This window comes from Fundulus heteroclitus, chromosome 12 (genome assembly GCF_011125445.2).
Source record: "Fundulus heteroclitus isolate FHET01 chromosome 12, MU-UCD_Fhet_4.1, whole genome shotgun sequence".
NCBI lineage: Eukaryota > Metazoa > Chordata > Actinopteri > Cyprinodontiformes > Fundulidae > Fundulus > Fundulus heteroclitus.
Window position 1 is genome coordinate 980,684 of NC_046372.1, and position 27,529 is coordinate 1,008,212.

At 39.3% G+C, this 27,529-nt stretch overlaps 3 protein-coding genes across 3 annotated transcripts in view; 1 reads left to right on the forward strand and 2 right to left on the reverse strand.

Moving 5' to 3' along the window:
• LOC118556154 (zinc finger protein 69 homolog) overlaps positions 1 to 20,714 on the reverse strand; it is a 40,271-nt gene extending 19,557 nt beyond the window's left edge. Inside the window, exon 1 of the mRNA XM_036143624.1 lies at positions 20,427 to 20,714. Coding sequence (XP_035999517.1) covers positions 20,427 to 20,598 — 172 coding nt within the window. The 5' untranslated portion in view covers positions 20,599 to 20,714. The remainder of the gene's footprint in view (positions 1 to 20,426) is intronic.
• On the reverse strand, positions 2,433 to 7,128 carry LOC105926912 (zinc finger protein 570). The gene is made up of 2 exons (XM_021317024.2): positions 6,781 to 7,128; positions 2,433 to 3,756 (listed from the first exon to the last, which is right to left on the reverse strand). The coding sequence occupies exons 1-2, from the start codon at positions 6,950 to 6,952 to the stop codon at positions 2,747 to 2,749; spliced, it is 1,182 nt and encodes a 393-aa protein (XP_021172699.2). The 5' UTR covers positions 6,953 to 7,128; the 3' UTR covers positions 2,433 to 2,746.
• A 3,171-nt stretch (positions 20,715 to 23,885) lies between the features above and the next one.
• On the forward strand, positions 23,886 to 27,252 carry LOC105926914 (zinc finger protein OZF). Its single transcript, XM_012863415.3, has 2 exons — positions 23,886 to 24,151; positions 26,038 to 27,252. The coding sequence occupies exons 1-2, from the start codon at positions 23,980 to 23,982 to the stop codon at positions 27,042 to 27,044; spliced, it is 1,179 nt and encodes a 392-aa protein (XP_012718869.2). The 5' UTR covers positions 23,886 to 23,979; the 3' UTR covers positions 27,045 to 27,252.
• Positions 27,253 to 27,529: the final 277 nt, after the last annotated feature.

Below are 27,529 nucleotides of genomic sequence, written 5' to 3' on the forward strand. Positions count from 1 at the left end.
CACACACACACACACACAGGTCCAAACCTGAGGAATATTGGCTTCATTTGAATCAATTAACAAGTTAAATGTGTAATTTGTCTTCTTATGGAGAAAACCCAAGTCAAAGTTTCTTATAATGCCCATCACACATATCAATTTGTGTCATCTTCAGTAATTCATTTCCCCAAAAATCCTAAAAGGTGATTAAAACTCTCTTCATATTATGTTAAAGGGTCACATATACTATAATTAGAATAAATATTTGATAATTTTACTGTAGATTTTTGGTGAAAACAAAAGCCAAAGTGTCTTATAATGCCCATCCAACAGATTCTTTTGTGTTATTTTCAGTAATTTATTTCTCCAAAATCATAAAAGGTGACAAAACTCTCTTCATATTATGTTAAAGGGTCACTTATACTATAATTAGAATAAATCTTTCTTAATTTTACTGTAGATTTTGAGAAAAAATGCCAAGTCCTAATTCCTTATAAACCCATTCTGGATATTTTTGTCTCATTTTATGAAATAAATTTCTCCAAAATCATAAAATGTGACAACAAATTCTCCTCATAGTATGTTAAAAGGTCACATATACTTTAACCAAAATAAATATTTCATAATTCTACTGTAGATTGTTGGAGAAAACCCATCAAAGTTCCTTATTATGTTATGTTACATATTCATTTGAGTCCTTTTCAGTAATGTATTTGTCCAAAATCCTAAGAGGTGACAACAAACTCTCTTCATATTATGTTAAAGGGTCACTTATACTATAATTAGAATAAATCATAATTCTACTGTAGATGTTTGGAGAAAACCCAAGTCAAAGTTCTTTATGTTTGTGCAACATATTCATTTGTATCAGTTCCAGTAATTTATTTCTCCAAAATGGCAAAAGGTGACAACAAACTGTCTTCATTTTTTGTTAAAGGGTCACTTATACAATAACTAGAAAAAAACATGTCCTAATTTTACAGCAAATTGTTTGAGAAAACCCAAGTCAAAGTTCTTTATTATGCCCATCCAACATATTAATTTGTCTAATTTTCAGTGATAAATTTTTCCACAATACTAAAAGGTGACAACAAACTTTCTTCAAATTATGTTAAAGGATCACTTAAACTATAAATACAATAAATATTTCCTAATTTTACTTTTGAATTTCTTTTCTTGTGGTTGAAGTCAGAGAAAGACTGCGATGGAGTGGCGACCTGTCCAGGGTGTACCCCACCTCTCGCCCATTTACAGCTGGAGATAGGCACCAGCACCCCTCGCGACCCCATCTTGTGATGGGGGAACATGGGGCATTCATTAAAGAGAAACGCTTAAATGACCCAAGAATTATCCTTGACAGAATTAGTATTGCTTGCGTTGAGAGTGCAGAAACCAATGGATTAAATGCATTCTTTTCTGTTGTGTGTTACAACAGGAAATAACGCATTTGTTTATTTTACGTGGTGCCCCGATTACTTCTGTATACTGAGAATGCTTAATATGTGAATGATTACACCTGTTTAAACTTGATTATTTTAAACATAATAGCTCTACATAGCACATTCTAAACAGGTAAACTGCTCTATGGTCATTTTCAGATGTCCTACAAAAATACCATTTGCTTTGATTGTCGCAAATCACCAAAAGTGTCCATTGGAAACAAAAATCCACCTTCCATAGTCAATCCCTGAAAACAGATGGCTGCTTTATACTTGGAAAAGACATTTTGTTGCTAAATAGATCCCATGAATGGATCAGAAACAGAACCCCACATATAATAAAATTTTAATTGAATAAAGTTGCACTGCAAATCTAAATTTAAAGAGCTTTTAGGCAGGTAGCCTTCAAATTATAACCATGTACAAATATACATGATAGAGACAGAAACATAGAGAGACAAAAAATGGATAAATAAGAGAAAAATTGAGACAGAAGCTGGCTGCTCATAAAAAGCTGTGTACTGTGATATTAATGGAGCTAAGTGGAAGGAAAATCTTTGCCACCGCCCAAAGAAGAGGCATCACTATATTAATGTTCAACCCCCCCCCCCAAAAGATAACATTTCTAGGAGAAACCCTGATTTATATTCTATTATTGTAAAAATAAGGAAGAATAAAGGCAGTAATTAGTTGTTTACCTTTATGATTAATGTGTAATAATCATGTATTTCTTGTCTGTTTTTGGACTGCAATATTCAAAATAAACAATTACATTCCTGAAGCAGGAGGACAACATTGTCTTTAGCAGCAAACTAACACATGGAACTGCATTAAATATTTTTTTGAGCAAATCAACAAGTCATATTGGAACCTACTTAATGATCATCTACAGGTAGCCCCCACCCCACCCCTCCCCTCCCCCCACCCCCATGGCCATATGTGGTGCCCTCATGCATGTTCAAAGAAATAGCACAACCCTCCAGTGAGCTGCATTTAAAATGCTACTTTATTCAGTTGCGCTTATTTTTAATCATACTTGTATTTACATAGACTTAAAAATGACATTTAAAACATATTTATATTATGTAAAGTTATGGTGAGCTTAAACTCTTGTAGTTCAAAGGTCAGTACATGTAGCCCTTTAGATGATACTGTACCGATGAAGTAGCTCTGTTTCAAAAAGGTTGGTGACCCCTGAGCTACAAGGTTCAACTTCACTTCTCAAGTACACCAACGTATAAGAGTATCAGAAGATCACGCCTGCTCACCTCAGTGTGTCATCAAATGAGTAGTCAAATGAACTCAACCAGTAAAATGTTTTCCACAAGTCAAAAAGGCTTTTCATCTGTATGTATTTTTTTGTGCCGAGATAAACCTACTCTATCGCTGAAATTTCTTCCACAAGTCAAACATGAGAAAGGCTTCTCACCTGTATGAGTTCTTATGTGCCGAGATAAACTTGCTTTTAAGCTGAATGCTTTCCCACACATCAAACACGAGAAAGGTTTCTCACCTGTGTGAGTTATTGTGTGTCGGCATAAAGCTGCTCTAACAGCAAATTTTTTTCCACAGGTCAAGCATGAAAAAGGCTTCTCACCTGTGTGAGTCCTTGTGTGCCGATATAAACCTATTTTATCAATGAATCTTTTTCCACAGGTCAAACAGGAGAAAGGCTTCTCACCTGTGTGCGTTCGTATGTGAAGCTTCAAGTTGGCCTGCATTGTAAAGCTTTTGCCACAAGTCACACATGAGAAAGGCTTCTCACCTGTGTGAATTCTCATGTGATAAGTCAAATAACTTCTAGCAAAAATTTTACCACAGATTTTACACACTGAAACACGGTTATTAGTGTGCACTGTCTCCTCTCTTTCCATTTCTTTATCTTCTACATCCTCAACATCCACTCTGATTTGCTGAAAGCTCTTATTTTCTTCAACTCTACTTGATCCTGAATCTCCAGGGCTGTTCCTTTGGTGACTTTGTTTCTCAGACTCAGAGGAAATCTGAGCAATGAGTTGGTCCTTGTAAGATTCTGGTTCCCTGTGGTCCATTTCTTCATAAACAGTGACTACTGTAAAGGAATCAGTTGACTGCTGTTGTTCAAACTGCTCTTTCTCTCGACTAAAATAGAGTTCCTCCTGCTCAGTCTTTATAGCTGGTTGTTCTGGTTCCTCCTTAATTTGTGGTGGTTCTAGCTGAGCGCAAATCTCTTTTATCTGTTGAGGTTCGGGTTTCAACAGTTCCTTCTCTTGGTCTAAAGTGCAGATACTCTCTAGGTTGCAGAAGTGATGGTCAGTGTTAACCTCCTCCTCCTTACAAACATAATGCTGTGGGAGAACTGAAGAGGAAGGAGAAGAAAAAAAACATTGATTTATGAGCGTATGAAACAAGAATAATTCACATTTTCATTTCATCCAACTAAAAGAGGGTTTGAAATAAATAAACCCTCTCTAAGTAACCACACATATGTTAATAAAGTTAAGGACAGGTTTTTCCTTTTACAGGAAGTTAAGGTTTCTTTGAGGAGCTGATGTTTAAAAGCAACAACATTTAACTAAACATTAACAATGTACATTTGAACGCAATTTCATTGCAGGGCTCCAATTAAAAACAGAAGACAAAAGAGAAACAGTCTAAAAATAAGTACGTGTAACATAAAGATTATTAGATGTATGAAATAGAAATAGAAAAGAAACCGAAAGAAAATATTGTGACATTTGTCAAGAATGTAGCAGCGAACCAAAAGAAAGTTATGTGTAAGAGTAAGACAATATACAGTGTATTTAGTGTATTAAGTATGTGTAGAAACAGGGTTTATTGCAACAATTAACAGACCATATGATAGTGCAGACAATAGTTTTAGTGCAAAAAAGTTCACAGTGCCCATGTTAAGTTTTGCAGCAGATACTATAACACTGAAAGAAGGTCTAAATGGACGTTATCAGTTAATCAGATGGAACAAACTTTAATCTAATTAACCATTAACTGACAATTAATCATGAATTGATTATTTGTTTGTATCCTTAAAAAAAATCCAGTTGAAAAACTCACAAGAAGTGTGGCGTGGAGTATGGCCAAGTGGGGACAAAGTGTTTAGGAGGACAAGGTATAGCATTTCCATGCTAGCATGCAGAGAACATACAAGCTTTAAACTGGTATTATTACTCCTGTTTGGTTTGCTTTAAGTGTTTAACATTATTATAAACTACTGCAGACATTTTTATATTGATCAGAGTCTTGTGTAAACACTTATTTTTATAGATAAACAGGATCTGTAGCCCAAATGTATTCTATGTGTGGGCAATCTCCGTTCCCCTATTATATTTAGGACACTGATAAATACCCTGCCACTCCGAATAACATACCTTGAGAAAGAGCAAGTCAGTAAAGTAGTCAGAGCACAGTACTGGTCAATAATTGCTGAAAATTGCAGGGGAAATGATAAATTAGTTGTTTTTTTGCATTCTGTCCTGCCAGCAGCCGCTCAAACTGACAACGCTGAGATGTTTGGGACTACTGAGGGTTACATGAACCGTTACATGGTGTCGGCGAGTTCAAAGAGTGCCATAACTCTCTTTCTATACGGCACAGATGTGGATTTCCTCACAGAAGTGTTGTTGAGTGCTTTAATCCAAATAAAGTAGTTATTAAATATGTTAAGGAGCATCCTTGTAGTCTGTGATGGTTTGGATTCATTGCAACATGTGTCTGGTGTGTCTTGGGTTGTGGAAAAATCCCTGCATTTTCTGATCATAGGCACGCTTTGCTGTTTTTAAGGCACGGTTCAGATGTTAATCTTATAGGCGTTAACAGGATGGACATGCCCTCAGTTACCAGCAGATGCTAATGCATTTTGCATACTAAGTGGACTCCAGCTGTGGAAGAATTGCAGGATGTGATGCCCTAAACAGACCTGGTATAGCCAAAATAGTGGCAGACCTTATTAGAGAAAAAACATGGAATTTTAAACTTGTAACATTTATCTTTTCATTTAACTTAAAATTACTTCCTTCATGTGGTAATAAATAAAAAAAAGAAGCTTGGAATCAAAAGTTTTGTAATTTTTTTTTAGGAATTTTAAAGTTGGATTGGGTAATATGACCTTAACTTACATCTCAATTTCCAGTATATCACAATATTTAAAGTTCTCTTTCACTGTATTTAACAATCCTATAACGTATGAATGAGCCAAGAGTCAGACTCTGGTTCTGTTCCCACTACGTGCTAATGTGGCCCAAATCTGATTTTTGGGGGGTCAAATGACCAGGTCAGGCATATTTAGATCTAGTGGGATCTGGCCCATATCTGATCATTGTTTCAAATCAGACTTGAGCCAGTAATTGATGCAGCAGTGATGGACAAATTAGTTGCTGTGATTCTGATGATTGGTTTGATTATTATTATTTTTTATTTCATTGTGCAGGTTTAACCCATCACAGGTCAAACTCATAAAAAAACATATTTGATGCTCACTGTGTTAAATAGAACTGAACAGAGTTATTTTTCCGTGTACTTAGGTAAAGTTTAGGACTTTGAACAGAACCTTCGTTCTGTACGTACTCTGTGCATACAAAATGACAAATACAGTTGTCTAAGTCTAAGTCTTGAAGTTTGTCATTGTTGATTATAGAAACTTACTACAGCTCGTTTTCACAACAGGTGAAAAAAATTGCATGGATGATTACGGCACACTTTAACGCAATCTTCATTTTTTATATCCCAGGTTGTGCGTTAAACATTGCAGTTTTTGTGTTTGTACTTTAAGCATTTCACTGCTAACAGAGGCTGTATTTAAACAAATAAGTGATTAAAAGGCTTCTGCTGCACTTGATGGCATTCTCCAAAAATAATACAATCATTTGAAGAAGTGATACATAAAAGCATGCAGGACAGCGGACCCTGCACAAGGATTAAGAAACACTGGTTTAGATCATAGCATATTCCTGTTTTAGCATGGCCCAGTGAAAGACCACACCAAATCCAATTTAGAATCTGTGGTAAGACTTAAAAATATGTCCTCAGGTGATGCCTATCCAGTTCCACCGAGATTTAGCTACTTTGCAAAGAAGGGCAAAAGGTTCAGTCTCTAGATGTGCAAAGCTTGTGGACATATACACCAGAACAGCTGCAGCTTTAACTGTAGCAAAGATTAGTTCTACAGATTATTGTCTTAAATGGATCACAAAACCACGCCACACTTTTCCATCTTTATTAGTTTAAGTTTTAGAAAACAATGTATACTTTTCTTTTTACATCAGAATGTCACATTTCATTGTGTTAAAATACGTGTTGCAGCTTAATCTAATTAAAGAATATGTATCGTAAAATTATAATCAGTAGGCCAACCTCTGTTGGTTCATACCTATTCTCTGCAGGTTAATCTGGGGTTTGCAGCTGATTTCCAGCAGTCTGCGCTGACGGTCCAGCTCTTCCTCGTAGTGGACGATGGTTTTATCAAACTCTGTGAATATTTCTTCAGCAGCAGCGGTCAGTCGCTCCCTGATAAACTCTCTCAGAGACTGAGATGAAGACATTGTTGCTCCAGAGACACAAACACTCAGATCAGAAGACACAACAAAGCTAACTCTGCTAACAGAACCAGACAGTCTGCTTCAGGGATTGACGGAGGCTAGAAAGAAACGTCTCGACTCATTTTCGCCACCTGCTGGACGGATGTATAACAGAAGCCCGATTCACAGAAAAATATATATTAAAGGCATACTATGCAACATTTTTCAGTTAATTAATGTGTTCCATACCATTTTGGATGATTAAATGAGTCATTTCAGGTCGAACAAAGGTTTTCTCGGCCGCCCTGGGGGTCTGTGGGGGAAATACCGCACTTGCAAGAGCAAGAGCTCACGGCCCGCACCCACAGAAGTCTTGCTTTACGGGGAGAACTCCATGTGTTTTTGCCCTGCCATTCACTATATGCACGCGCGAAAGCAACAACATAAACATGCAAGCATATCGAGTTTTATTTTTATTATTATTATTATTATTATTATTTTTTTTTTTTTTTTTTTTTTTTTTTTTTTTATGTTGGCGAGACGCTACCACGGCAGCCGCGGCGAGGCGGCGGCGGCGGCCGCGGCTTGGCGAGGCGGTGGCGGTAGCGTCTCGCCAACATAAAAAAAAAAAAAAAATAATAATAATAATAATAATAATAATAATAAAACGGACGAGGCGGCTGCGGCAGGGGCCGCGGCTTGGCGAGGCGGCGGCAGCGCTGCGGGAAGCCTGATGTTCATACCTTCACTGTGTTAGTCATTGTTTGTACTGCCGTTTTTTCCACTTTTCGTTGCGTTCGCCTGTCTGCTAAGCTCAAAACAACCGCGCCTGGCTTGTCGGAGAAACCAGAACAGCTGAGCATCTTTACAACAGTGCACTTTTACTTTCGCCCTCTGGGGGGAGCCTCGCTGGAAAATCAACCCCGGTTGCATAGTATACCTTTAAAGCAGCGGTACCCAAACTTTTTTTTTTTTTTTTAGCCGCGCACACCCTTCTGTGTCCAAACCGGGTTGACGCACCCCAATCCCAATCCCCCACATCTTCAAAAAAAAAAAAAAAAAAAAAAAAAAAAAAGCAACCAGCTTTTATTTATATAGCCATTTTTATAGGCAATCACGCTCAAACGACTGGGACACGCATAACAAAAATAAAAGAAAGACAATTGCTGTTGCAGTTACAGTAACACAATCATCATAACACAGGTTATGGAAATAAAATTAGACCACAATTGTATTAAATTACAATAAAGTTACACACAACATCCACAACAAGATCCTGAGGAGTTTCAGGTGAGAAGAGTGATAGAGAGACATTTTCTGATTCCCCCAAAATAACAGCAGCAGAGACCGGTGACCCCCCTTTTGGCGGGGGGTAGCAAAGAGGGGGAGAGAGAACACAGGGAGAGACAGATGACAAGGTGATAGACCTGTAAATTATTCATGTTAACAGTTTCAGTTTGTTCTTCGGAAAATCACTAAAGACTGAATTTGTTGTCATGTGTTGTATTTTTTTTCTCCAACCAAATCATAGTGCACCGTGTTTTTAAATACACCTTGGAAATTAAGTAATTTTTGTATGTCATAAAATACACTCTACAAATGTAATTTTTTTAATTACTGAAACAGAAAAAAAGATGACAAAAGTAAGTCTTTAATTAAATATGCAACTGACAAAACAAAAAACTCGGAGTACATACAAAGTAAACAGGAAAGTTAAGTAAATCACAGTTAAAGGACTGCAATGTATTTCTAGTACACGATTGTTGAATTAGCTTGAATCCATTTACAAAAGGAAATTATTCAATAAACAAATTGGCAGAGAGCATAAAAGGTAGAGTCAGAGATTTTTACGGAAATACAAGTAAGAATATAATCAATCCCCCCTCCCCAAAAAGAGACAGTGTTGTCCCCAGGCCGTGGCAAAGCTGTCTGCTGGCCTAAATATATATACACAGACTGTTTGTATCCTTTTCAAAGCAAACATGCAAGACCCAGCAACACAACTGACAGTCACCATCAGACTTTAATCAAACAGAAAAAGGTTACAAAATTAATTCAACTTACAATCTTGATTGGGACTTGTTGGCAAACTCTTCCTTATACAGATTGCAGGGCACACGTCACAGTGTTATACATGTTACCAGGAGACAGCTCAAACATCAATCGCTTGATGGGACTATTCTATTCTCTTTAATATATGTACAAATAAAGGCAGTATTTATCATGCCTGAATTTGAATAAAGTTGTTTACCTATTTAATGTGTAAAAGCTCTTTATTTCTTGTACATTTTTGCACTGCATTGCTCAAAATAAACAATTATATTCCTATAAGGCGGACAACATTGTCTTAAAGTTCTAGCAGCAAACTAATAGGTGAAACTGCACTAAACATTTTACAAGCACATCAACAAGTCATATCAGAACCTATTTATTGATTATCTACGACATTCAACTTCGGACCTGGCAGTTCTGAAGAACCCCCATGTTTGAGAGTACCACAAGACTACATCTGCTCACCATGGTGTGTTATCATATGAGTAGTCAAATGACTTCTTTGAATAAAATGTTTTCCACAAGTCATACAGGAAAAAGGCTTATCACCTGTATGGATTTTTGTGTGCCGAGATAAACTTGCTCTGTCGCTGAAATCTCTTCCACAAGTCAAACATGAGAAAGGCTTCTCACCTGTATGAACTCTTATGTGCCGAGATAAACTTGCTTTGAAGGCAAATGTTTTTCCACATGTTAAACATGAGAAAGGTTTCTCACCTGTGTGAGATTTTGTATGCTGGTATAGACCTGTTCTTTTGTTGAATTTCTTTCCACAGGTCAAACATGAAAAAGGCTTCTCACCTGTATGAATTTTTGTGTGCCGAGATAAACTTCCTCTGTCGCTGAAATCTCTTCCACAAGTCAAACATGAGAAAGGCTTCTCACCTGTATGAACTCTTATGTGCCGAGATAAACTTGCTTTGAAGGTAAATCTTTTTCCACATGTTACACATGAGAAAGGTTTCTCAATTGTGTGAGTTTTTGTATGCTGGTATAGACCTGTTCTTTTGTTGAAATTCTTTCCACAGGTCAAACATGAAAAAGGCTTCTCACCTGTGTGAATTCTCATGTGATCTGTCAAATAACTAAGGGAAAAGCTTTTACCACAGACTTCACAAGCTGATATACTATCATTTGTGTGCACCGTCTCCTGTGTTACCGCTTCTGTATTGTCTACATCTTCAACATCACCTCTGATTGGCTGAAAGCTCTTATTTCCTTCGTCTCTAGTTGATCCTGAATCTTCAAGGTCGCTTGTTTCCTGCTTTTGTTTCTCAGACTCAGAGATAATCAGAGAGATGAGTTGGTCCTTGTATGATCTTGGTTCCCTGGAAACAGATGACTGCTGCTGTTCAAGCTGCTCTTTCTCTAGACTAACATAGAGTTCCTCCTGTTCAGTCTTTATAGCTGGTTGTTCCGGTTCCTCCTGTATTTGTGGTGGTTCTAGTTCGACCCAGATCTCTTCTATCTGTGAAGGTTCGGTTTTCCCCAGCTCCTCATTTGTAATAAAAGGTTGTGGCTCCTCTTGGTCCAAAATGGAGTTACTCTCTAGGCTGCTGAAGTGATGGTCAGTGGGAACCTCCTCTTCCTTCCAAACATAATGCTGTGGGAGAACTGAAAAGGCAAAAGAAAAAAAAACATATTGATTTACGTATATATAAAACAAGAATATTTCACATTATTAAAAAGTAGTCACACATTGTATTAAAATTAAGGGCAGATTTTTATTTTATAGGAAGGTTTCTTTGAGCAGCTGCTGTTTGAAAAAAAACTAAGACTTTTTGTCTTGCATGGCTGCTGATTGAATCAGTGCATTCTGGTTGACACAGGTTCTCTATTTTAATGTAGCAGTAGTGGAGAAAATGGAAGAGGACCAAATCCGCACAATATCTAACCTATATAAACAATTTCACTTTGGTCAAATGTCTGCGGTTTTGCGCTCCTCGTCCTTCTCACCATGGCTGAGGAATAAACATAAAGCCCTAAAGTTTAACTCTATGAGACAAACTTTGGAGTAGATCAGTCTTGTCTCCCCTCTCCGCTTCTGTCACACACACATGCCAGCAAACAGAAACTATGGCTACGTTCACACTGCAGGTCTTGATGCTCAATTACGATTTTTCGCTGAAATCAGATTTTTTTGAGGCCGTTCATACTCCTATTAAATGTGACCACCGTTATACTTCAATCTGAATGGTTTAAGACCGCAAAATGACACGCATGCGCAGATAGCAGAAGGAGACGTCACACAGCAGCACACTGTTAACAGAAGTAATGGTGTTCAATAGTTTTGTTTAAAAAAAAAAAAAAAAAACTCCGGATACCGTCCAGCAATTCTCCTTATTATAAGAAAGCTGTTGAGCAATGACAGTTGACAATATTAAGACCATATCATAGCAAAATGAACCGAACGTTGGTCATTTGAAGATGGCATTTATTGAGAAGGCAGGATGTGCTTTGTGTCAAAGAAGACATTTCATGAAATGTCACTGTCATTCAGGTTGGACTTTTTTGATATGAAACGGTAGCATAAATGAGCATATCAAGTATACAGAGAAAGAGATTATGCTATCAGCGAGTTGGCGGATCATCACTACATTGTTGTGTACCCCAATGTTCGTGTTCTTCACGCTATCACGTTAGCTTTCATAGCTTCCCTGCTGAAAATGTAGTGTGTCAGCAATGGCTAGCTATAATCCAGAGAAAAAAAACTTTACTCCCAGTAGAGACACATGGGTATGCAGTCCTCATTTCTTACCTGAGGATCAGGTAGATAGCGAACCCGGGTCGACCGCGTCGAGGACTAAGGCCTCCATACATGGGTCGCGCTACCCACTGCGCCACCAGCGCGCCCAGGCTAGCGTTTTTGCAATATCATTTACAAAGGTGAGATGTTAGAGCCCAAAATGAAATTTGATAAAATTATACACTCTTTAACATGAAACTTTCCTGGGATGAAGACATTCCTTCAAAGCTTTTGCAAAGGTCCCAAAAGTGGCTCTCGGACCTCAAAAGACTTGAGGTCTGTGATGATTTCACAGTGAGTTGAGATGCTTGAAACCTGATGGATTTGGAAAGGTTAACTCAGCACAGTTGCATCACTTCTCTGATGAGGGTGAGAGAGGCTTCAGAGTTGTATTTTATCTCTCCATGACAAATGAAAACCAAGAAACTTGTGTTTTTTTCATTATTGGCAAGTCTCAAGTTGCACCACTAAAGCAAACAATGATTCCACACTTGGAATTGTCTGTAACGGCAGTGGCTGTAAAAATGGATGGACTTATGAGAAGGGAGCTACAGATGCCACTGGAAGAATCTGTGTTTTGGATGGACAGTACTACTGTGCTGAAGTACATTGCCAGTGAGAACATCACATTCAAAACATTTGTGGCAAACGGCGTCATTAATCAGAGACAGCACAAATCCTACTCAGTGGATGTGTGTACATGGGTGATTAAAAGGCTTCTGCTGTACTTGATGGCATCCGGAGGAGTTACTGCATTAATTTGAAACAGATATGCATTAAAACATGAGTGGAACCTGAGGATCTTAAGTAGATCAAAGCATATTCCTATCTCAGCATGGTCCAGTGAAAGTCCAGACCGAATCCAAATTAGAATCTGTGGTAAGACTTAACAATATGTTCTTAGACGCTCTCTATACAGTTCAACTAAGGTTTAGCTATTATACAAAGAAAGGGCAAACGTTTGGTTTCTATAAGTGCAAACCCTGGTAGACACACACACCAAAAGAGTTGCAGCTGTAACTGCAGCAAAAGGTAGTTCTAGAGAGTATTGGCTTATTTGAGCTTGTGAATGTACATCATGGCATGTTGCATGCTGGGTAGCGGCAGATATTTTTCCGGACACATTATGGACTTGCTTTCTAAAACAACAATGGACCGTAGGAAAAGCAAGAACCGGAGGGATTCCCCTACCGTCACAAGCTTAACAGATAGGCAAAGCAGCATTACCTTGAAAAAAATGCAGCTAGTTAATGGGCTTGATCCGTACGAGCACATTGGGTGGATAAGCAATCTAAACAAGCTACCACAGGTAACATTTGTAGGTGTCTTTGGCTACCTTTTTTTTGGAACGAGCGCCTTACATATATGAGCGGTTTAGAAATCATAAAATCTCTAGAAGCTCTCCTTCAGTTCACCAGGTGATGAGTGCAGGATCTGCAGACTTTCAAGGTCAACTTTCACAAAACTAAATTAGCTGCCTTAATGTTTGACACTACTCACCAGAAAAATGTTTTGGTTGTAAATTGTGACCAACTTTTGATATTGCTTTTATTATTAGAGTCACAATCATTCATTTCATTGCTGTAATTACCGTATTTTTTGGACTATAAGTCGCACTTTTTTTTCCATAGTTGGCCGATTCTGCAACTTATAGTCAGGTGCGACTTGCAATTTGAAATGGTAAATTATACTGACCAACATGATCCAAGTAGTAAACATTACCATCTAAAAGCCGCAAGAGGGCGCTCTAGGCCTGTGCTCTTAAACCACTTAAAAATGTATTAAAATATTAGCTTATAAACAACAAAGACTAACCACATGTACATATGTTACTGTTTCAGTATGCATTCATGCAGCAAAGCGTTACATGGTGCAGCTTGAAGGACACAGACCACGACAAAACTTTCCTGGTTGGAGTTAGTGGCTTGTTGTGCTAATTTACCTCATTCAACCTTCCAGGCAAGCCCGCTGACAGGGGGGGACAAACAGGTCAATAGGGTGTTTTCACTGACGTCACTGGCCAACTTCCGGTCCGCCATATTGGGTGGCACACTTCCTTATCTCTAGTTGTCTTACACGTATTATCATATCGCGAATGGATAAGTACGCCAGCACGCTAGAGCGACCAGATAAGGACGTATATCTGAGGAAATGTTCCGTGATCGACCATATGGACCCCTATGCCCTCCACGGTGCCTTGTTTAGCCGTAATCCAGATGATTGGCCAAATGTAGAGCACGGCGACATAGTGCATTACCTGGTGTTCGGTGAAAACCCTCTGCACACTCTTGAGGAAATGAGAGCTTACAAGGATCTAGAGGCTCACAACCAGTTAACATCTGGTTATGTACATCAAGGAAATCGCCATCATACGTGGACGGGTGAGTTTTAATAAGATGGTAAAAATGTAAACAATCCGACGCAAATGTGTTGCACCGCCCGCCGGCGGCGGGCGGTGCGCGAAGGCGCTTGGCTGCAGGGCCGATCGACGTTGCTCGCGGCTTTAATTATTTAAGCAGAACAATGACCAGTGCAAAATTAAGTTGTATTTACCGTATTGGCGCCGGTAGGAGCTGCAGATCATAAAGCCAGCAAACAGTGGGAACACAGCAACTCGTTCAAAGGTAAGCTGCGTACAGACGGGTTAGCACATGCTAACCGTTAGCGCTAACAACCACTCGCGCATGTAATGTACTTTTAACTAGCTGCTATGTGTTTCAAACGTTTAGAACACACTCTCATTGACATCGGGATACTGTGGAAAGTTATGTTCGGTCTTACAGCCGCGATCCAAGCGAGCCGACGATCTCTTTGTTATCTCTGTAACTCGTTCAAAGGTAAGCTGCGCTCAGCCGGGTTAGCACATGCTAACCGTTAGCGCTAACAACCACTCACGCATGTAATGTACTTTTAACTAGCTGCTATGTGTTTCAAACGTTTAGAACACACTCTCATTGACATCGGGATACTGTGGAAAGTTATGTTCGGTCTTACAGCCGCGATCCAAGCGAGCCGACGATCTCTTTATCTCTGTAACTCGTTCAAAGGTAAGCTGCGCTCAGCCGGGCTCTGGCTCATGCTAACCGTTAGCGCTAACAACCACTCGCGCATGTAATGTACTTTTAACTTGCTGCTATGTGTTTCAAACGTTTAGAACACACTCTCATTGACATCGGGATACTGTGGAAAGTTATGATCGGTCGACTTACAGCCGCGATCCAAGCGAGCCGACGACTCTTTGTTATCGCTAACAGTTGTTCTCCGTGGTTGCGCCTCCAGGCAGGAAAGCGGTGGAAAATTAATCTGTTTCTATGTTTTTCCCATGGCGATCATGTGTTGCGCTGTTACAGCCCACAATACAGCAACGGTTTACCATGGTTGAAATCAAGTTAAGGTGAAATCAATCAAATTAAAACACGGCTGAGAGAGGGAGTACAGTATGCGGTAGTAATAGGCAGTAGAGGCGGCGGAGGCAGTCAACACGACAGCCGTGGAAAGTAATAAGTCATAACGCCCAAGCCCTATTATTAATATATTCTTCTTATATGTTTTAAATACTTAACAGTTAATTACCTGTGACAAAGTGAGCACCGCAGACTCTGGCGTATTCCAGTTTAACACCGTCCAAATCGGACCTGGATATCCGTGTCAGCCATAGGTGACGGCGTTGTTCAGAGAGCTGTTTGGTTTTTTCACACTGATTCACTATTACGGCTGGTAGGCGATAGAAAGAGCGTTGATCTCCACCTCCACGGACCGTGCAACCAACCATTAAACACGTTTTCCCCATTGTTCACTTCCAATACTGCCTAAGGCGTCATACAATGCAGGTCAACGGTGCGAAACGACTGCCACCCAATATGGCGGACGCGCTGAGTAGTCACGTGAGCGTGACGTCAGCTGAAAACACCCTATTGTCCCAGGCCCAGGACAGAGGGGGGGCCCAAAACTGACACTCTGACCATTAAAACACAGGCAGAAGTAATTTTTCACAAAAATATTTGTGTGAAAAGTATTTAATATTAGAGTACCTAAATATCGATAGATAGATAGATAGATAGATAGATAGATAGATAGATAGATAGATAGATAGATAGATAGATAGATAGATAGACTCACCGGCCACTTTATTAGGTACCCCATGCTAGTAACGGGTTGGACCCCCTTTTGCCTTCAGAACTGCCTCAATTCTTCGTGGCATAGATTCAACAAGGTGCTGGAAGCATTCCTCAGGGAGTTTGGTCCATATTGACATGATGGCATCACACAGTTGCCGCAGATTTGTCGGCTGCACATCCATGATGCGAATCTCCCGTTCCACCACATCCCAAAGATGCTCTATTGGATTGAGATCTGGTGACTGTGGAGGCCATTTGAGTACAGCGAACTCATTGTCATGTTCAAGAAACCAGTCTGAGATGATTCCAGCTTTATGACATGGTACGTTATCCTGCTGAAAGTAGCCATCATGGGTTGGGTACATTGTGGTCATAAAGGGATGGACATGGTCAGCAACAATACTCAGGTAGGCTGTGGCGTTGCAACAATGCTCAATTGGTACCAAGGGGCCCAAAGAGTGCCAAGAAAATATTCCCCACACCATGACACCACCACCACCAGCCTGAACCGTTGATACAAGGCAGGATGGATCCATGCTTTCATGTTGTAGACGCCAAATTCTGACCCTACCATCCGACTGTCGCAGCAGAAATCGAGACTCATCAGACCAGGCAACGTTTTTCCAATCTTCTATTGTCCAATTTCGATGAGCTTGTGCAAATTGTAGCCTCAGTTTCCTGTTCTTAGCTGAAAGGAGTGGCACCAGATGTGGTCTTCTGCTGCTGTAGCCCATCTGCCTCAAAGTTCGACGTACTGTGCGTTCAGAGATGCTCTTCTGCCCACCTTGGTTGTAACGGGTGGTTATTTGAGTCACTGTTGCCCTTCTATCAGCTCGAACCAGTCTGGCCATTCTCCTCTGACCTCTAGCATCAACAAGGCATTTCCGCCCACAGAACTGCCGCTCACTGGATGTTTTTTCTTTTTCGGACCATTCTCTGTAAACCCTAGAGATGGTTGTGCATGAAAATCCCAGTAGATTAGCAGTTTCTGAAATACTCAGACCAGCCCTTCTGGCACCAACAATCATGCCACGTTCAAAGTCACTCAAATCACCTTTCTTCCCCATACTGATGCTCGGTTTGAACTGCAGGAGATTCTCTTGACCATGTCTACATACCTAAATGCACTGAGTTGCCGCCATGTGATTGGCTGCTTAGAAATTCAGTGTTAATGAGCAGTTGGACAGGTGTACCTAATAAAGTGAGTATATATATATATATATATATATATATATATATATATATATATATATATATATATATATATATATATATATATATATATATATATATATATATATATATATATACACACACACACACACACATTAGGTATATGTAATATATTTTATTTAAATAAGGGACCATTATAACTCCCCCCACCCCAACATAAAATGGTTTAACCATTAAGCTGCAACTTTGAAAGTTTGTTTCGCTGCAAACTAAGAATGTCAGGTTTTCAGAAGTCCAGCGCACAGAAAAGAAAAGAGAAGATGACACCAAAGGCTTAAGGGATTTTACGAGTAAATATATAAAAAAACACTTAGGATGAGTCTGGAACAGGTCCAGGAACGGAACTGCAGAGAATTGATGCCCATCCAGAGCCTGGTAAGGACTAAGGAGCAATGCGTTTATCAATGTGGTTTTAAAGTATAGCATCTGCTCGCTAGTGTAAGGAGGAAACACCTTCTTTTTTTTTTTTTTTTTTTTTTTTTTTTTTTTTTTTTTTTTTACAGAAATACTTGAGCTTAGCGCCAAAAGAGCAGAAAGTAAAAGATGGTAGAAGTCCAGGTGCAGCCTGAAAGAGCCAGCTGAGGCGGGGAGCTTGGTTGACAGAGGGAAAGGAGGACAACGTAGCAGTTCTCCCGTTGCAATATGTGGCTTAGAGAGAGGGGGGGGGGGGCGTGGGCCATCCCTACCGCTAGCGGAGACAGTGCAGGTGGGGGGGGGGGGGGGGGGGGGGGCATCAGAGTCTGAGCATAATGGTTCAGAGACGGATCATGGCGTCAATTTCAATGATCCCGCGTTGTAGCCAACAAAAATGACTGATTCTGATCGAGTGAATGTTGCACGTTTAATGGCAAAAAGGAAGCCTTTCTCAGAGATGGCAAATGGACCGCAGGCAGATTCAGAGGGCAGAGAATTCTAACATATTCTAACATATTCTTCCTCCCACAATTGAAGGAAAAAAATTATTAGGTACTGCTATTATGCAGCAGGTCAAAATACCAAATAAAATAAATGACTTTGCCACAAAAATGTTTGCCGTTTGGCATTTGGAGACCAAGGGCCCGTTCTTCGTACATTGCCCAAAACATCCGAGATCAAATGACACATCCAAGATGATTTCATCCGGCTAATCATGATCCGGCTAATTGGGTTCTTCGAACACACCTGTTGTTTATGATTAGTATGGCTGGATTGAGTTATCTGAGATAACTGCGCGTTCATGCGTTTGTTTAAAAGGGGATATGTATCGATAGTAGAAACAATGATCAGCAGCGCTGCTATTGGCTGTTCAGCATGGACAAAGAACGCCCACAGTTTTTCTCCCAAGCAGAACACGAGCTTTTAATGGAAGGTTATGCCGAATTTGAGTCATTAATTAAAACGACAGGGAACACCTCAAAGTCTGTTAAAGCCAGGAGAGAGAGCTGGCAAAAAGCAGCAGACAAATTAATGCGTAAATACTGTCCATGTTAGATGTTTCTATCACATTCTACAGTATGAATTTTTGCATTTTAATAATTTCATATTTACTTTGTTCTTTTATATCAAAGACCCACTAGAACATGGGGACAAGCAAAAGTGAAGTACAAGAATATTCTACAAAATGGTAGCCTTTCATTATTATACTTTACTTTAAAAATGCACTTGTTATGTCAAGAGATCCAAATTCCGGTGTCATTCCTTAGACACTGGAAGTAAAGGACGCGCGCAAACTGGGAATTTTAACAAAAATTGTGGATGCAGCTGTGTAGTTGAATAAATTGCCTTACCAGATTAAATGTCAGTTTTTAGTCTTGGCTTGAGTGAAATAAATTTCTGAATAAATGCGACTTATAGTCCGGTGCGACCTATTTTTCTTCTTTATGAAGCATTTTTGACTGATACGATTTATATTCCAGAGCAATTTATTGTCTGAAAAATATGGTATAGTATTAATGTTGTTAATTTTTTTCTTAGGTTTTGCATTCTCAGCGCCTTAATGAACATCCATTCAAACCCTGGGTCATCATCTGTTCCTCATTGCAGAGTTATGTAAACATATTAAGCCTCTCCTGTTGAAAACTGAAAATGCGGTCTGGATATGGTAGTAGTTTTGCACTGCAATGCTGTTGTAGCTGCTTGGCCTTTAGTATTTAAAATTTAGGTTGATTACAGTTACATTTAAATTGATTACAGTGCCTCCGTTGTGCACCTGTTCAATCTAGGCCTTGAAATTATGAAATTTGCAAGCCTGTGGATTTTAGTTTGATTACAGTGCCAAATATGTTCACTTGTTCACTTCATGTATCCCAGTATTTTGCACAGTAATGCTGCTGTAACTTGCCCAGCCTGATTTAGATAGTAGTATATTCCCCCGCAGTAATTTGTATTTGTTGGGTACATATCCAATCACTCTCTACACGTGGATGGATGGGAAGATTCAACCTCGTTTGAGGTCCACCCCTGTCCAGCTTCATCCACATCAATATTCAAAGCAGCTACACTTAGGGGTGCAGTTTAATCCATGTCTGCTATGTAACCAGTTAGATCCAGTGAGGCTGCAGGTGCAGAGCTGCCCCCTCTTGTCACTTTTTGTCTCTTTCTCCTAAAGCTAAATTGCTCAGGGGTTATTGGTTTGACTTCTACGTATCCAAGATGTAAAGAAGGTACCCAGTCAGGATTGCACTCCAGAAATTCATAGGCAGGCTCCCCTGAACTGGAAAGAGATGCATGCTTGGATGTGTAGCTTGTGCAAAGTTAGTAGTTCTTTAGCTTTCATGCTTGAAAGCTGAAAAAAAAAAAAACCACACACTCCATTTGCATTGCGTTTTCGCCTTCGGTCACGATGAACAATTGTGGCAGATGATAATGCACCAAACACACCACTTTGTCATGCTGGATTACTACAAAAAGACTGCACCACCTAATAGCCTGCGTCGATACTTCCGTCCGGATGTCCGACAGTGTATCACAAGTGTGACCGAGTCACATTTCCAAGCCCTATACAAATGCACGCCATACTCTTCAGATTTTTGTTTCAATTTTAGAAGACAATGAATCCTTTTCCTTTTGCGTTTTGAATGTAACACTGCTTTGTGTTGATCTATCAGCTAAAATCCCAATGAAATATAAATTTGCGTTTGTAGTAGCACTGCTGATGTATTTATGAAACTAAGAAAAAAGATATTCCATGTTAACTGCATTATTGGGAGAAATTTTAATAAACAGAATATCCTACGGAAACCTAAAAGTGCTGCTTGATTTAACCAAAGATAAGCATCTGATTTAAATTTTTAATTTTTCAGGCTCGTCCATTTTTTACCAGCAGCTCTGTTATCAGTAAACCAACATTAGTACCTCTGGTGGTTCATACCTATTCTCTGCAGGTTTATCTGGGGTTTCAAGCTGATTTCCAGCAGTCTGCGCTGACGGTCCAGCTCTTCCTCGTAGTGGACGATGGTTTTATCAAACTCTGAGAATATTTCTTCAGCAGCAGCGGTCAGTCGCTCCCTGATAAACTCTCTCAGAGACTGAGATGAAGACATTGTTGCAGCAAAGACACAAACACTCAGCTCAGAAGACACAACGAAGCTAACTCTGCTAACAGAACCAGACAGTCTATTCCATTGTGTTGTTGCTGCTGCCGCAGGTTCTTCTTCTTCTTCTTCTTCTTCTTCTTGCTTTTTATGGCGGTTGCCAAACAACCTTTTGGCGCATTACCGCCACCAACTAAAATGACGTGTGGGTCGGGATTCAAATGGTACAAAAACGAAACAAAGAGAAAAACTATATCCTCTTTTTCAAAATAGTAATTTTAATAAAAAATAACCCTCTGATTTAGATCTTTGTCTAAAATGTATTTGTGTTCAGTTGTAATTGGTTGTCTTGTAATCTAGTTGCAGTTCATCTCTCTGAACTACACTACTTCAGGGTTTGATGGAGGCTAGAAAGAAAGTCTCAATTCGTTATCGCCACCTGCTGGACGAATGTATTGTTGGCCATTCCACTTCTTCCTTGATCAGTTGTGTGAGAGGAGAGGACCGTCCCTATTTTAACACTGCTTTTTTCTGGTCATTTTGAGTCCTCTACATTTCAACCAACGTTTCAGCTGTTCTATGTTGAGTTTTTCGATTAAAGCAGGTTTAAATGAAGCTCTTGGGATGTTGTCATCTTCCAAAATGATTAGTATTGCAGTTGTTGCCAATGTAATCTGCACTCTTCCTGTCCGACCAGCCGGGAAACCGGTTGTCCCGTGAAAATGAATGAGTGAGACACCAGCTAAGAATTCACACACACCCAAACAATCATAATGGTCAGATATAAACTTCGTGAGAAGCTAAAGGCATAATTGAGTTGCTTTATTGCTGCGTTATTGTATAAGCAAGAACATTGTCAGCGTTGTACAATCAAGAGTCAAATTCCTTACATGTGCACAATGTGTATATAAAGCTGATTCTGTTGCAGAGCAGAAAACATGTGTAATTCAAATTATTTCCACTAGATGCCATCACCTGGCTGCTCTGCTCTTCCAACCGCGGTTGTTCATCATCACTTAGACATTATATACGTATATATGTCTGTGATCATGATTGTGTATACGGATGCTGAGGGTGTCTGTCCTCGCTATACATTTCTTGAGATAGTATAACCATCAAGGGACAACACTATTTCTGATGTCATAAAGTCGTTGATCTTTCAGTAGCTCTCTTTTGGACCAGCTGGTCACATACTACATACTTTCTACTAAATTGCCTATGATGAAACAATAATTTCTTATTTTCATGAGCAAAATTATGGACGGTCTTGCTCAAAAACTCCAAAAGACTAAAATGATCAAAGTAGAACTAACATCATAGGAGTTCCCAAAACTATAGTAAAGAGAAGCAAAACAGGAATCTTCACCGCAGCAATTTATATTTAGAAATAGACAGGCATTTTGTTGATTTTTATTGTATTTTCAGGGGGTGAGCACATTTACACAATCTTATAAACAATCACAACCCAAAGATGGGAGAAATACACACACAAGCCTTTCACAAAAATGTATGAAATTAAACCAGTATAAACATCAACATCCTCTGCAACCGATTGTGTCAAGTAATAACCCCCTCTAATGCTCAAAGCTCATTCAGTTTTAGAGAAATAGTGTGAAAAAACATGACTGGTTAAAATAAAATGTTTTAAATCAGGCCTGTAGATGAAAATAAAGGGCGATAAAACCTGTTCTTTCAAATGTGAGTTTCAGCAAAGAATCGCTTTTGGTGAAGACTTTTTTGGCCTGATTTTCTGAAAGTGCTGGGCAGCAGCACCTTCTACCTGAGCATAACAGTTCAATGTGATAGAACAAAATAGTCAGACATGATTACAGCCTAACAGGAAACCATTGATGTATAACTTCTTCCTTTTGTAAGATTAAAATCCATCCATTCATCCATTTTCTAACCCGCTTAATCCCTCATGGGGTAGTGGGGTAAGATTAAAATCATAAAGTGAAGATTCTTATTTTTATCAACAATATAAGTACAAATAAGTACAGGTTTATGTATTTAGAATTTTTTCTGACAAATATCGCAAAGTGCTTCACAAAAAGGGTGACTTTACAGAGTACACAGTAGTGTGCAATACAGAAAACAAAACAATACAGTGATTAATGCCCATAATAAAAGCTCAACTCTAATCAAAACCTGCTTGAAAATGAAAGATTTGGAAAGTCCTTCATTGGCACATGATCTGAAGTGGAGTTTACTGTTCTCCAAAATTTATTTGGACCATTTAGATTTTTTTGTTTTTGTAATTTTAGAAAGGTAAAACTCTGACTCGACTTTCTTTATTAGTGATGTACATACAATACTTGCTGTATTTCAATCAAAATGTCTAATCTACTTTAGGAAAAATTATTTTGTGTACTGATGAACTTGAATCTGAACAGATAATTGCTCTTAATGCAAGAATTGTATGAAATTCAAATGATGGGTATTGTTGTTACATTTGTGTGGGTACCAGCACATATAGGAGTTAAAGGAAATTAAATTGCAGATAAGACTGCTAAGAAGGCGTCAAAAAATAGAACCAGTGATATGATGATTAACTTAAGAAAAATCAGGGGAACAGATCGTTTTTCAGCTGTGCACCAAGAGTTGTGAAAATACATTGCCAAGCCTCTGCTTATGCATTTCTATCTTATCTTTTCTTGTATGTATTGTACTTTCAGGTCATTCTTTGAACCACAGACAAGTCCTTCCCAGGGTCACAGACAGGTCGCCATAGTCATGTATGCAGTTAAGGTGGAGGAGATGCTGGCTGAAGCAGGTCATCGTGTAATTCTGCAGCAGCTGTGTGGAAAACGTTGCCTGACCCAGACATCGCCAGACATCACCAACCCACCAAGGAAATTCAGAGCTCCTGGAGTTCAACTATCTAACTTGCTGCATTTCTCCTGGGAGGCTCACTTTAACAAAATGCCACTTAGGAACCCGTCTAAAAATCATTCCCTGCATTCACAAGTCAGGGACATAGAAGACAAGGTGGTGACAGTGTTTTAGTGTGTGAAAGAGGAGCGCCCCATGAAAATATGAGGACCTCACAGTGAGGTGCACCTGAGTGGGATTGTCTGCAGCTGACAAAAAGGATGAATAACTATCAAACACTTGAAGCTGTGGTTATCACGGAAAAGGGAGTAAAAGTGCACACACATCGCACGTTTCTGACAAATTTTCAGACACAAAATAAAAGAATATTAAGCGCAGTTAATGTTTATGAACGGGGTTGAAATTTGTCTCGTTTATTCCTCGCCAGCAGGTGGCGACAATGAGTCGGAGCGCTGCCTACTAATGTTCTATAAACCAAGAATAAGTGGTTTGGGGCCTGTTAGCAGAATCAGCTGTGTTGTGTCTTCTTATCTGAGTGTTTGTGTTTCTGCAGCAACAATGTCTTCATCTCAGTCTCTGAGAGAGTTTATCAGGGAGCGACTGACCGCTGCTGCTGAAGAAATATTCTCAGAGTTTGATAAAACCATCGTCCACTACGAGGAAGAGCTGGATCGTCAGCGCAGACTGCTGGAAATCTGCTACAAACCCCAGATAAACCTGCAGAGAATAGGTATGAACCACCAGAGGTACTTCTAGGAGCTATTATATAATTATAAATGGGCTGCCTGGTTTATTTTTTCTGAATAATTGTCAAACAAGGTGCAAAGAGTGTGTGTTCTGTTCCTTTTTCCAGGACAACCTCAGCTTTCAGCCTGGTAGTTGTTCATCGTTACTGCCTATTAAAGACTTTAAAATAAAGGTTTGAAGAAAGTTTAGATTGTTCAAGCTTAGAGGATCTTCAAAATGACATGAGCAAACAATTTCAGACGATCATTTTTGTCTTTGAATTATATTACATTAATAGAATAATCAACGGGTCGTCTGCGCAGATTGCTAGAAACCCTTAGATAGAACTATAGAGAATAGGTATGAACCACACCTGTCAAGTTTTGAATTAGAAAATATGAGAAATGTTATGACATCCAGTGCCAGCTGTCCGACTACCCCCAACCAAGCTCCAGTATGGCTTACATTTTAAGACAGGTGTACAAGAATCCAATGTAACCACCCACAATGGCCCTGGCTGGTATAAGATACCCCAGGATCCTCCTGATCAGCGTACACCTCCTCTTCAAGTCCATGAATTTTTACTCCCTCTGACTTCAGAAAATATCATTGAAATAAGAATGCTATTATAAGCACAATCTTATTTTATTATGACTATTTTTCACGTATTCATTCAATTTCATTGACACCCACCTGGAAGGCAATATCAAATTCAGATACATGCTTGAGAGCATTTTATTGATGGTGCTATGAAGGGTTAGGCCCAGAAATATTTGGACAGTGACACAATCTTCATGATTTGGGCTCTGCATGCCACCACATTGGATTTTAAATGAAACAACTACTATGCAATTGAAGTGCAGACTTTTACGTTTTAATACAAATGATGGATTTCTTCTTTTTGTCATCCTCATAATGGTCTGTTTCACATCCACTGAGAGCTCCTTTGACCGCATGTTGTGTGTTTTTGAAAGCAACAGCTTCCAAATGTAAACACCACTCCTGGATTTAACCCCAGACCTTTTAACTGCTTAATTAATGACAGATTAACAAGGGAAGAGCCCATGCAGCCTTGTTATTTATTTTGCAGTCTTCTGAGTCAATAGTCCAATTACTTTTGGTCCCTTGAAAAAGAGGCGGCTACATATTAAAGAGCTGTAATTCCTAAACCCTTGCTCCAATTTGGATGTGAATACTCTCAAATTACAGCTGCGAGTCTGCACTTTAACCCCATATTGACTATATAATTGTATCCTGAATATGTTTTCATAAACAGCTAAAATAACAAAACTTGTCACTGTCCAAATATTTCTGTGCCTAACTGTATACATGTCACAGCAGGTCATTGGATAAGTTAAGTTTTTGTTAGCTAAGATCAGTTAATAGGACTCAGATTTTGCACAAAGCGTGTAATAGGTAGTCTATTGTAAAATTTGCACTCCTAATACAAAATTTCACTTTATATTCTTGCCATGGATAGCTCAACAACATTGTAAAACATCAACTGTTTAACTATTTTAGGTCACTAATATATATTTTAGGTTGGGTTTTTAAATTTGGGCTTTATTGTCGATTTATCCATGGTTACCTTGAAATAACTTCACCAACTTGATGTTTGACTCGTTCGAAAACAATTTGCACTGTCTTTGCCTTAATGTTGGTAGATAAGGCAAGTATGCCTCACTAAAAGCCTCTTTTAACACTGTGAGCTTCACTATCACCACCATTACAACGTCTTTGTTTGTTTGTCCGAATTAAGAAGTACACTCCCTCTTGGGCAGAGGAATCTTACAGTTGGCATCATGTTGGCATCTTTAGTTTGATGAAAACATGAAACCAAATTGTTTTGATAATGATGTTAATCAGTAAATTTTCTGTTTGCTCGTCCAGATCTCTCACAGCTTTATTTTTGGAAAAAGGAGGGATATCTCACTGCAGACCCGCAGTTCTGCTACCAGGACAGGAACTCCAGTTTAGACCAAGAGGAACTAGAACCCCAGCATAAGAAAGAGGGACTGGATGAACCAGAAACTCCCCAGATAAAAGAGGAACAAGAAGAAATAGAACCTCCACATATAAAAGATGAACAGGAGGAAGTCTGTATCAGCCTGGAGAAAGAGGAGCTTCAACTGAAGGAGGAGACTTACACCTTTACAATAAATCCTGCTTATGAAGAAACAGACAATAAGGAACCAGAAACAAACAATGGCCAAAACCTCATTCAGATATCTTCTGAACTTGAGAACCAAAACCAGGAAAGGAGCAACAATGAAGATTCAGAATTAAATAGACATGAAGAAATAAAGCAAAATAAGCGGCCTGAGAAAGTCAGAGGTCACAATGGCAATGTAGACCATACAAAAGTTAAAAGACAGAAGAAAGCACACCCGAATAAGAATCTCTGTTCCTGTAAGGTTTGCGGTAAATTCTTTGCTCAGAGTAATTTGACTAAACATGTGAGAACGCACACAGGTGAAAAGCCATTTTCCTGTTTGACCTGTGGAAAGAGATTTGGTCAAAGATATCATTTGAATGTTCATATGAGAACTCACACCGGTGAGAGGCCTTTCTCCTGTTTGACTTGTGGAAAAAGTTTTACCATGAGAATTGCGTTGACCCGTCACGTGAGAACTCACACTGGTGAAAAGCCATTTTCATGTGTGACCTGTGGAAAACCTTTTGGTCAAAGAACTCATTTGACTGTTCATATGAGAACTCACACCGGCGAGAAGCCTTTCTCGTGCTTGACTTGTGGAAAAAGTTTTACCCTGCAAATTTCACTGACCCGTCACATGAGGAGTCACACAGGAGAGAAGCCTTTGTCATGTGTGACCTGTGGAAGAAATTTCAGCGACAGAGGAAATTTATCTCGACACATGAAAACTCACACACGTTAGGGGTTACATTTCTGTAAAGTCGGTGGTTCTCTCAAAGTGGACTGATGAAAAACCAGCTGAAACTCGCCAAGGTGAGCAGGTGTAATCTTGTAAATGGGATATTCTTCAGCGGTGGGAACAATTTGGGCTCAGCTGTTCATCAATGAATTGTAAACTTGAAAGCATTGATTTGCTTGTAAAGTATAATTACAATAAATATTTGTGTCAATTGTGCCTCTAAATTGCTTCTCAGGTCTGAGGTCTCATTTCTAAAGCTTGCGTACGCACAAATGTGGACTAAATCTTGTGTACATCAAAGGCAGTGAGCTGTAAAGAAAAACTAAATTTCAGAATATTCGGTCCCTCACACACAAACTCTCCTCCTCGCATACGCTCGTTTTGGAGAAGGGGAAATTGGCAACGCAGATTGTAAAGTGGTGACAAAGGATGAAGAGCGAACAGGAAGGTTTACAAGATAGAGCTGATATTTAAAGGACTGATGAAAC

Bases quoted from the DNA above. Each gene is read 5' to 3' on its own strand.
- LOC105926912 (XM_021317024.2), bottom strand. From the start codon at position 6,952: ATGTCTTCATCTCAGTCTCTGAGAGAGTTTATCAGGGAGCGACTGACC. The intron at 3,757-6,780 runs GTATGAACCAAC...CTTCCTCTTCAG, and splicing joins GATTAACCTGCAGAGAATAG to TTCTCCCACAGCATTATGTT.
- LOC105926914 (XM_012863415.3), top strand. From the start codon at position 23,980: ATGTCTTCATCTCAGTCTCTGAGAGAGTTTATCAGGGAGCGACTGACC. The intron at 24,152-26,037 runs GTATGAACCACC...TTGCTCGTCCAG, and splicing joins GATAAACCTGCAGAGAATAG to ATCTCTCACAGCTTTATTTT.